At 37.0% G+C, this 12,427-nt stretch overlaps 1 protein-coding gene across 3 annotated transcripts in view; it reads right to left on the minus strand.

Annotated features, from left to right (window-relative positions):
• Positions 1-12,427, minus strand: part of KATNAL1 (katanin catalytic subunit A1 like 1) — a 106,495-nt gene that overhangs the window by 33,311 nt on the left and 60,757 nt on the right. For 2 of the 3 annotated variants that reach the window (XM_012474138.2, XM_012474140.3), the window contains exons 5-6: positions 710-837; positions 213-318 (exon numbers count right to left, since the gene is read on the minus strand). In XM_012474138.2, the coding sequence (XP_012329561.1) occupies positions 213-318; positions 710-837 (234 nt within the window). The remainder of the gene's footprint in view (positions 1-212; positions 319-709; positions 838-12,427) is intronic. The other variant, XM_064361728.1, reaches the window with a different exon arrangement.

Here is a 12,427-nt window from a genome sequence, read left to right on the forward strand (position 1 = left end):
AGGCTACATAGTTTAACACTGCAAGCCCATCTCTCCTGCCATGCAGATGCAGCACACCACACTACAAATTCAAATCCAGGTGTTTTGGGTGTATATAAACTTCTCCCAACCTTTTCAAAATGTGATAAATACATTAAAAACTACAGCAATGCTGCCTTTCATTCTGATATAAGCAGCATTCTTATACTAAAACCAGTTTAATAAATTCTCACCTTCCATGGCCTTCTAATCCCTTTGAAGAAGTCGGGCATCCACATTGGAAGAACGACAGCTTCTCTTAGCAGCTTCTTAGCTTCTTCCAGATCTGCTATGTCATCCCTTTGAAAGAATAGCAAAGTTTCATAAGGTTTATTCAGGGACCTTTGATTTATGGTCAAAACTAATTCTTTAAATTTTTTTTAATTATGAAATTATTCACCTATTAAGAACATTATTCTAATTCTTACTGCATAAAAAGATCAGTGAAAACGTTAGTTATTAATAAGGACATGTCATTCAATTAACAACTTTCATCAGTTACGTCAACTTCAAATTAATATGTAAAATGTCCTTGGTTATGTTCGACAGAAACTGTCCCACCAATTCTATACTCTCATATTATAAATGTGGTCATAATGAGATTAATGAATAACAAGAGAAAACTCACACCAAGCCAACCTATAACTTCTTTTATCCTCTAATTTAGTTCAATAATTTGAAAGACTCTAACCAATGAATGCTAGGATTCCTGGATACAATGTCTCTCTCAAGGGCTTCCACCAGATCCTTATCATAACCAGCACCATCAAATTTTTGAATTTCACCATCACTTGCACCATCTGGCATATTCTTCCTTCCCTGGGGATAGGTATAAAAAAAGTACTAGTCAATAACTGTATAATTTTAATTAACATCATTAAGCTTTGAAAGCATTGTAATGCCATCATTTTCTAAATAATTTTTATTATTTTAAGGTAGTATTTTCTGATTACTACCATTCTCCTCTATTTATCAGAAATACATGAACTGGTTAACTTTATTAAAAACTTCAAATCTACATCTTGCAGGGACAGTTGCAGGTAAGACTAAAATGAACCTTGCTAGATCCCAAAAGATTGGGAAAGCCTACCTCTGAACTGGTAGATGCAGAGGATTTCCATCACTGCAGAAAATATTTTGAATATTAATGTAGAAGGACCTTTTAAATAGTATTATTAAGACCATTAAAGCAATATGTTTTACCCCAAATTCTTCATTTAATAATATAGTTGTTTTAAAAGAATTATATGCTATGGTTTCTATGGGGTTCTGCCAAGATTTACACAGCTTTGAAGAGCTTTAAACGAAATGCACTTATTTGCCAGAGGCAGTCCAACTACTGGAAATACTTCAGCAAGCACAGCCAAGTGCCTCCCCAGAGCTTTAGCCCCAGTTACTGCCTAGAGTAAAAATGAAATGGGAAAATGGTCAAAATGAGTCAATCTCCTAAACTTCAACCTGAAAAGAGACAAGAGAACATGACAAACTTCTCCAATCCCACTTCTGAAATAGTCAAAAGGCTCAATCATAAGTGCTGGGAGGAAACTAAACAGCTCCCTTGGACAGAAGCTCTAGTTCCTTTAAGCCACTAGGTAAGTGACCAAACAGTATTCTGGTACTTCACCTCCCCAAAAATGAACAATTTATTATTTCTGGGCAGTATGGCAGTAGTATTAAATTTATTAGTAAATTTCAGGAAGATTCTTGCTTTCCAGATGACAGAAGATATCAATACTGACACTACTAAAGGAGTAAATTTCTGGCACCTACACAACAAACATAACATTGACAAACTTAAGTTTAGGCTAGAGTCACATTTTATAGTACAGATAGGCCAAGACTACCAAGTCATATTTCAACCAATCACTAGGAACATTTTGTAATCACTTAAAAACTATCCTAGAAATACATCAACTAAAGAATATACCAGAAACTAACATATCTGGGGCTAGAGCCTTCATATGGCATTGTAATTTATACTTACCAAGTTAAAATTAAAATATCATTTTAATATGAATGTCCAAGTAGCTGGAAAGAATTTAGTAAACACTACACCAGGAGAAAGAAAAAGCTGCATGCCTATCTGAAAGTAACAGGAGTACCATAGGATTTTAAGAATAGTAAGTATTTGTGCATCTTCTATGTGCAACACATGTTATTCTATATTAGGTTTTACAGCAGTGAATGAAAATACATTATCTGCCTTCATCAAGCATCTAGTCTAGTGGGGGAAACAAGTAAATAAAGCAAAAACACACATAAACTGTGAAATGCTATGAAAAAACCTGAGTAGCCAGTATAGATAAAAGGTACAGCGCGGAAGGCAGAGGTTGAAGATATGGGCAGAGGTGAGTTTGGATTTCTTCTGGCTGCTATAGAGGATGGGTAGAGAAGGAGAATTAAAGAAGTAAAAGTCTCTCACTAGGCAGAAGAAGAAATGTGTGTAGAGGCCAGTTAAATGATCTGCCCGAGAACACAAAGTTTCTCAGTGGTACACATGAGACTTGAATACAGATCGAGGGCTACAAAAAAGATTCTGGGAACGTTTTCAAATCAAAATGGTGACGTTATATAAAACAGACTTAGGGCCAGGTGCAGTGGCTCACACCTGTAATCCCAGCACTTTGGGAAGCCAAGGCGGGAAGATCACGAGGTCAAGAGATGGAGACCATCTGGCCAACATGGTGAAACCACATCTCTACTAAAAATGCAAAAGTAGCTTGGTGTGGTGGCACACACCTGTAGTCCCAGCTACTAGGGAGGCTGAGGCAGGAGAATCGCTTGAACTGGGGAGGCAGAGGTTGCAGTGAGCCGAGATCGTGCCACTGCATTCTAGCCTGGCAACAGAGTGAGACTCTGTCTCAAAAAAAAAGAAAAAAAAAAAGGAAAAGAAGAAAAACAAACTTAAGAAAACTAAAATTAATTTGGTTATACCAGGAAATCAGTAAAATGGGTGATAGTTATTCTTCATAACAAATACTTACATTAGAATATAGACATCAAATATAAACAGCTAGATTAAATGCAATACCTAAAAGAAACTGTTAGTTGAAGGCAATAAAGCTAACCTCCCCCAAGATATTATTAAGAGTACATAAATAATACTAACTGCAATGTCACTGAAATGATCTTAGAATTATTTCCTTAGATTTTCATATTAGTTGACTAAGGTCAACATTAGCAAGAATTTGATTTTTAGCATGAAGGTTGATATACTTTTTTTCTCAAAATTTACCATATCAAGAAAGCTTTGTTACTAACCTTTTATTAGCGTTGGCTAATCTTGTATTTGAGGAAAATTAGGCTCAAAGTGACTAACCAAATATTACAGTGTCAATTAATGATATATTGCCCTAAAATGCAAGTGTTTTTTACACTTTACTATGCAACTTCTCACACTAGCAGATTAAGTGAAACATGGTCAGTTACTAGCTCTGGGTCTTGCATCTTAAGAGAAATACCGATAAACGAATTACCCCCAGGGAAGGATAATCAACTTGTACAGTGTTCAAAACCCATGTGATATGGAGTAAGACCAAAGAAACTAAAGCTTTAAGCTGAAGAAGCAAATCCTAATGGAGCAATACAACCAACAGGCCTATTAGGTATTACGCACACCCCCGCCGCCACCAAAAAAAAGAGCCAGGGCCAGTTACAAAAGAGACAGACTTCAGATCAACAAAAGAAAGAATTTTCTTACAAAGGATTCTGTCCAACAGAGGAATCAACTCATTAGGTAGTAAGCTACCACACTTCGGGAATTACTGACTAATTAGTAATAAAAATCACTGGGGTCATAGTCACAGGGATGTCTAAGCTGAATTATAGCTGACCTTTTTCCTGTAAAGCCACTGACTCTCATTTGCCTAATTTATTCATCTGTTGCCTGATTTCAATGGCCCAAAGGAAGTATAAAATTTACTGGAAATCTCATTATTTCTCTCTTTTCTAAAATGATACTTTAAGTTCTAAGATACATGTGCACAACGTGCAAGTTTGTTACATAGGTATACATGTGCCATGGTGGTTTGCTGTACCCATCAACCCGTCATCTAGATTTTAAGCCCCGCATGCATTAGGTATCTGTTCTGATGCTCTTCTTCCCTTTGACCCCACCCCCTGACAGGCCCCAGTGTGGGTGATGTTCCCCTCCCTGTGTCCATGTGTTCTCATTGTTCAACTCCTACTTATGAGTGAGAACACGTGGTGTTTGGTTTTCTGTTCCTGTGTTAGTTTGCTGAGAATGATGGTTTCCAGCTTCATTCATGTCCCTGCAAAGGACATGAACTCATTGTTTTTTATGGCTGCATAGTATTCCACGGTGTATATGTGCCACGTTTTCTTTATCCAGTCTATCACTGATGGTCATTTGGGTTGGTTCCAAGTCTTTGCTACTATGAATAGTGCTGCAATAAACATACATGTGCATATGTCTTTATAGTAGAATGATTTATAATTTTTGGGGTATATACCCAGTAATGGGATTGCTGGGTCAAAACGTATTTCTTGTTCTAGATCCTTGAGAAATTGCCACATCTTCCACAATGGTTGAACTAATTTACACTCCCACCAACAATGTAAAAGCGTTCCTATTTCTCCATATCCTCTCCAGCAAACCCTTCAAAAAAAAAAAAAAAAAAAAAATCAATGAATCTGGGAGCTGGTTTTCTTTGAAAAGATTAACAAAATAGACTGCTAGCCAGACTAATGAAGAAAAGAGAGAAGAATAAAATTGACACAATAAAAAATGATAAATAGGATATCACCACTGATCCCAAAGAAATACAAACTAACATTAGAAAATACTATAAACACGTCTACACAAATGAACTAGAAAATCTAGAAGAAATGGATAAATTCCTGGAAACATACACCCTCCCAAGACTAAACCAGGAAGAAGTCGAATCCCTGAATAGACCAATAACAAGTTCTGAAATTGAGGCAGTAATTAATAACCTACCAACCAAAAAATGCCCAGGACCAGACGGATTCACAGCCGAATTCTATCTGAAGTACAAAGAGGAGCTGGTACCATTTCTTCTGAAACTACTCCAAACAGTAGAAAAAGAGGGACTCTTCCCTAACTATGAAACCAGCATCATCTTGCTACCAAAACCCGGCAGAAACACAACAAAAAAAGAAAATTTCAGGCCAATATCCCTGATGAACATCCATGTAAAATCCTCAGCAAAATACTGGCAAACCAAATCCAGCAGAACATCAAAAAGCTTATCCCATGATCAAGTTGGCTTCATCCCTGGGATACAAGGCTGGTTCAACATACACAAATCAATAAACATAATCCATCACATAAACAGAACCAATGACCAAAATGACATGGTTATCTCAACAGATGCAGAAAAGGCCTTCGATAAAATTCAACACCCCTTCATGCTAAAAACTCTCAATAAACTAGGCATTGACTAGCTATTTATGACAAATCCACAGTCAGTATCACACTGAATGGGCAAAAGCTGGAAGCATTCCCTTTGAATACCAGCATAAGACAAGGATGCCCGCTCTCATCCCTCCTATTCAACATGATATTGGAAGTTCTGGCCAGGGCAATCAGGCAAGAGAAAGAAATAAAGAGTATTCAAAGAGGAAGAAAGGAAGTCAAATTGTCTCTGTTGACAGATGATATGACTGTATATTTAGAAAACCCCATTGTCTCAGCCCAAGATCTCCTTAAGCTGATACGTAACTTCAGCAAAGTCTCAGGATACAAAATCAATGTGCAAAACTCACAAGCATTCCTATACACCAATAATAGACAAACAGCCATATCATGAGTGAACTCCCATTCACAACTGCTACAAAGAGAATAAAATACCTAGGAATACAACTTACAAGGGATGTGAAGGACCTCTTCAAGGAGAACTAAACACCACTACTCAAGGAAATAAGAGAGGACACAAACAAATGGAAAAACATTCCATGGTCATGGACAGAAAGAATCAATATCGTGAAAACGGTCATACTGCCCAAAGTAATTTATAGATTCAATGCTATCCCGATCAAGCTACTGTTGACTTTCTTCACAGAATTAGAAAAAACTACTTTAAATTTCATATAAAACCAAAAGCTCGATAGCCAAGCAACCCTAAGCAAAAAGAACAAACCTGGAAACATTAAGCTACCTGACTTCAAACTATACTACAAGGCTACAGTAATCAAAACAGCATGGTACTGGTACCAAAACAGAGATACAGACAGAACAGAACAGAATGGAACAGAACAGAAGCCTCAAAAATAACGCCACACATCTACAATCATCTGATCTTTGACAAACCTGACAAAAACAAGCAATGGAGAAAGGATTCCCTATTTAATAAACAGTGTTGGGAAAACTGTCTAGCCATAGGCAGAAAACTGACACTGGACTCCTACCTTATACAAAAATTAATTCCAGATGGATTAAAGACTTAAGCATCAGACCTAAAATATAAAACCCTAAGAAGAAAATGTAGGCATTACCATTCATAGGCATAGGCAAAGACTTCCTGACTAAAACACCAAATGCAAAGGCAACAAAAAGCCAAAATTGACAAATGGAACCTAATTAAACTAAAGAGCTTCTGCACAGCAAAAGGAACTATCATCACAGTGAACAGGCACCCTACAGAATGGGAGAAAATTTTTGCAATCTATCCATCTGACAAAGGGCTAATATTCACAATCTACAAGGAATTTAAACAAATTTACAAGAAAAAAACCAACCTCATCAAAAAGTGGGCAAAGAATATGAACAGACACTTCTCAAAAGAAGACACTTATGCAGCCAACAAACATATGAAAAAAAGCTCATCATCATTGGTCATGAGACAAATGCAAATCAAAGTCACAATGTAGATACCATCTCACACCAGTTAGAAAGGCGATTAACTCTCTTTTTTAAAAAAGTGATTTTATTCAACAAAATTCAATAGCCCTTTATGCTAAAAACCCTTAGTAAACTAGGTATTGATGAAACCTATCCCAAAATAATAAAAGTTATTTAAGACAAACCCACAGCCAATATCATATTGAATGAGCAAACACTGGAAGCATTCCCTTTGAAATCTGGCACTAGACAAGGACGCCCTCTCTCAACATTTCTATTCAATATAGTATTGGAAGTTCTAGCCAGAGCAATCAGGCAAGAAAAAGAAATAAAGGGTATTCAATTAGGAAAGGAGGAAGTCAAATTGTCTCTATTTGCAGACGACATGATTGTATATTAAGAAGACACTATTGTCTCTGCCCAAAATCTCCTTAAACTGATAAGCAATTTCAGCAAAGTCTCAGGATACAAAATCAATGTGCAAAAATCACAAGCATTCCTATACACCAATAACAGACTTAAAGACAGCCAAATCAAGAACGAACTGCCATTCACAATTGCTACAAAGAGAATAAAATACCTAGAAATACAACTAACAAAGGATGTAAAGGACCTCTTTAAGGAGAACTGCAAACCACTGTTCAACAAAATAAGAGAGGACACAAACAGATGGAGAAACATTCCATGCTCATGGTTAGAAAGAATCAATATCGTGAAAATGGCCTTACTGTCCAAAGTAATTTATAGATTCAACGCTATCCCCATCAAGCTACCAATGATCTTCTTCACAGAACTGGAAAAAAACACCTTAAACTTCATACGGAATCAAAAGAGAGCCTGCATGGCCAAGTCAATTCTAAGCAAAAAGAACAAAGCTGGAGGCATCATGCTACCTGACTTCAAACTATACTACAAGGCTACAGTAATCAAAACAGCATGGTACTGGTACTAAGACAGAGATACAGACCAATGGAACAGAACAGAGGCCTCAGAGGCAATGCCACACATCTAAAACCATCTGATCTTTGACAAACCTGACAAAAACAAGCAATGGGGAAAGGATTCCCTGTTTAATAAATGGTGTTGGGAAAAGTGGCTAGCCATGTGCAGAAAACAGAAACTGGACCCCTTCCTGACACCTTATGCTAAAATTAACTCCAGATGGATTAAAGACTTAAACATAAGACCTCACACCATAAAAACGCTCGAAGAAAACCTAGGCAAAATCATTCAGGACATAGGCATAGGCAAGGACTTCATGACTAAAACACCAAAAGCATTCGCAATAAAAGCCAAAATAGACAAATGGGATCTAATTAAACTCCAGAGCTTCTGTACAGCAAAAGAAACAATCATTAGAGTGAACCAGCAACCAACAGAATGGGAAAAAATTTTTGCAACCTACCTATTTGACAAAGGACTTATATCCAAAATCTACAAAGAACTAAAACAGACTTACAAGAAAAAAAAAACAAAAACCCATTCGAAAGTGGGCAAAGGATGTGAACAGACACTTTTCAAAAGAAGACATATATGAGGCCAACAAACATATGAAAAAATGCTCATCATCACTGGTCATTAGAGAAATGTAAATCAAAACTACATTGAGATACCATCTCACGCCAGTTAGAATGGCGATCATTAAAAAATCTGGAGACAACAGATGCTGGAGAGGATGTGGAGAAATAGGAACACTTTTCACTGTTGGTGGAAGTGTAAATTAGTTCAACCATTGTGGAAGACAGTGTGGCGATTCCTCAAGGACCTAGAAATAGAAATTCCATTTGACTCAGTAATCCCATTACTGGGTATATATCCAAAGGATTATAAATTGTTCTGTTATAAGGATACATGCACACGTATGTTCGTTGCAGCACTGTTTACAATAGCAAAGACCTGGAACCAACCCAAATGCTCATCAATGATAGACTGGATAGGGAAAATGCGGCACATATACACCATGGAATACTATGCAGCCATAAAAAACGATGAGTTTGTGTCCTTTGTAGGGACATGGATGAACTTGGAAATCATCATTCTCAGCAAACTGACACAAGAACAGAAAATCAAACACCACATGTTCTCACTGACATGTAGGTGTTGAACAATGAGAACACATGGACACAGGGAGGGAAGCATCACACACTGAGGTCTGTCGGGGAAGACTAGGGGAGGGACAGTGGGGGGTAGGGAGTTGGAGAGGGATAACATGGGGAGAAATGCCAGATATAGGTGACAGGGGGATGGAGGCAGCAAACCACATTGCCATGTATGTACCTATACAACAATCCTGCATGTTCTTTACATGTACCCCAGAACCTAAAATGCAATAAAACATACATACATATAAAAGTGATTTTATATTCTATTTCTTATCTGTGTTAGTCCCCCACTTTCATGTTACACTGATAACTAAAACTCATATATGGCCTACTCAATGTGCCACGTACTGTTCTAAGCACTTAATATTTACTAACTCTCTTATTGATCCTAAAAGTCCTATGAGGTAGGTACTCTTATCATTTCCATCTCATAGATGAAAAAACCAAAGCACAGAGATGGTAAGTAAATTGCCCAAGGACATGCAGCTAGATCCTAGGAAATCCAGCTCCAGAATCGGTGCTTTCAACCACTTTTTACTCTAGCATACTGCTGCACACTCCTGGGCTACTCTCATCCCAGTGTGAGAAGCAACACAGGAAAAGTTAGAAAAGGTTTCTAAATTGCATCCCACTCTAAGACTTTATTATTATTATTATTTATTATTATTATTATTTTTGAGACGGAGTTTCGCTCTTGTTACCCAGGCTGGAGTGCAATGGCGCGATCTCGGCTCACCGCAACCTCCACCTCCTGGGTTCAGGCAATTCTCCTGCCTCAGCCTCCTGAGTAGCTGGGATTACAGGCACGCGCCACCATGCCCAGCTAATTTTTTGTATTTTTTTAGTAGAGACGAGGTTTCACCACATTGACCAGGATGGTCTCGATCTCTTGACCTCGTGATCCACCCGCCTCGGCCTCCCAAAGTGCTGGGATTACAGGAAAACTTTATTATTTTACAAAGTAAAATAAGTTAACAAATGCAAACACTGCTTACTAATTTCAGTATCATGCCCTGCATTTGAGTATTAATACATGTAGACTGAAATTATGAATCCATAGCATTCTGCATACCTATCAACAATATTTGCCAGTACTTACTATGTGCTAAGCACTATTCTAGGCACTGGGGATATTACAATGAAGCAAACAGAAACCCCTGCCCTCATGAGGCATATATTCAATTTAGAAGGCACAATATATTAATAAGTAAAATATATAGTAAAACAGAGATAGAACAGCAAGTTCAAATGCATCACAGTCAGCATGAACTTGACAAGTCTGAGGAACAAGGAAACCAATAAAAAGAAATGAGATGAGGGGAAAAAGAAGATGAGGTCAAAGAAGAAATCTAAGATAGGAAACCACTAAAAGTTTTGAGCACAAGAAAAGACATAATCTGACCTATGTTTAAGAGGAACTCTCAGCCAGGTGCGGTGGCTCACACCTGTAATCCCAGCACTTTGGGAGGCTAAGGCAGGTGGATCATGAAGTCAAGAGTTGAAGACCAGCCTGGCCAAGATGGTGAAACCCCGTCTCTATTAAAAATACAAAAATTCCCCGGGCGTGGCGGTGGGTCCCTGTAATCCCAGCTACTCGGGAGGCTGAGGCAGAGAATTGCTTGAACCTGGGAGGCAGAGGTTGCAGTGAGCTGAAATCGCACCACCGCACTCCATCTTGGCTACAGAGTGAGACTCTGTCTAAAAAAAAAAAAAGGAAATGTGGAACTCTCTGGCTGTTCTGCTGCCAACAAGCCAGGGACAATGTGTTCTACACTTTCTGTAGTATATAGAATGGCTAAAATGAGTGGTAAAGTCTGAGAGAGGATAAGAAAAAACATATACAGCTATTCAGATCCCACATTTAATCTTACTATATAAGAAATACCAAATACCACATTAAATAAGAGCTCATGCACTCCTACTAAGATAGCCCTGAAACTGGGAAACTTAAGATAGTTCAATAAGGATAACAAAATTATAAAATCAAAAAGCTAAAGCACTCTCACTTGGCAAGGATGAAATACAGTAAGACTGTTCAGTTTGAGAAAAATATGTGTATTAGTCTTTTAAATAAGAGGTTAAAATATTTGAATGCAATTCTTCCATGACCTAAGACCTCATCCCTGTCAAAGACTAAGCTGACATTTGCACAGGAAAAGAAAATCAACAGCGGGTCAGTAAAAAAACCAGAATAGCACAAATTTCCACAAACGGGTTTAGAATTCTAAATCACAAGTTTGGTCAAATAGTTATTTAGATGTAAAAACTACTTTACCACAATTTAATACAGTAAGATAAAAAAATAAAAACAAAACCCAGCACTATAAATTAGCTACCATCAGAGACAAAATTCGTGGAGTAACTTAAGATTCAAAGGACAGAACAAGATATTTCTTAAAAACAAGTCATTGATGATACAAAACAAGCCAATGAACATATTCTCTTGAGGTTCCATAGTTTATTGTATCTCTACAATAAACTCTATTATATGGTGGAAACATCATATAATGGTGGGCTGCTACTCAAACTCATCTCAACTATTAGTTCAGTGACATGAAGTTGAAATCTATCATACAGGTAGTATTTATATCATAGAACTAGCAAATGCTATAAATCAGGGCTTGATTTATTGTTTTCTTGACTGCCTAGATTTAGAAAAGTAATAGGGAAAATGTTAATAATGCAGACTTAACTTAAAAGCATGTCATTTTTGCTGTTGCTATATTGTAAATAGTACAAAAAATCAGATTATTTTTCCAGTATTTGAAAACTGCTCAAGTCACTGATCAATGAGTGAAGCACTAGCATATGTTTTTATTGTTTCACTATCATCTTATTATTTAATGAAAACAAATTATCAACCAACATTCATGCCAACACTACACGACTCCATCATATGCAACCACAGGTTCACCACAGATAGAAGCTTAACAAAAATCAGTAAAAGCATTCTGTGAGAGTCCATTGGCTCTGTGAAATTTACAATAAAAAGTACTGGGTATTTGATTATTTGTAAATTATATAATCATCTTTTATATACTTTTATATGAGATTTATAATGAGCTCGTGTGTGAATGTGTATATGTGTGTATACACACACACATCTTTTTTCATAGAAGCAGTTATTAACATATACCACTGACTAGATTATCATTATTCATCAAAAAAGTACCCTTATAATTTGTGCACTTTTCTTCAATAAAAAGGTTTTTTATGAAGTCACTGTTCATCTGTATACTCAATCAATAGCTCTCAGAAGAATACGTCAATCCAGTTTGCAACATCTCACCTTATCAGATATCCCTAGACATAACAAGGCTTTCCTTCTCATGATAAATGGCCACTTGTTATGTATAATTCAATGAAATAAAGTCCTTTAACAACTTTAAAATGAATTCAGAGAATATAATTTACCCTAACTTAATCTGAATTTTAATGGGGTCTGTTGAGGGGGAATAGAGGAGGGATGGGGGGGTAGGGAGGT

Source organism: Aotus nancymaae, unplaced genomic scaffold (assembly GCF_030222135.1).
Source record: "Aotus nancymaae isolate 86718 unplaced genomic scaffold, 86718_ANA_hifiasm-v0.15.2.pri h1tg000043l, whole genome shotgun sequence".
Taxonomy (NCBI): Eukaryota; Metazoa; Chordata; class Mammalia; order Primates; family Aotidae; genus Aotus; species Aotus nancymaae.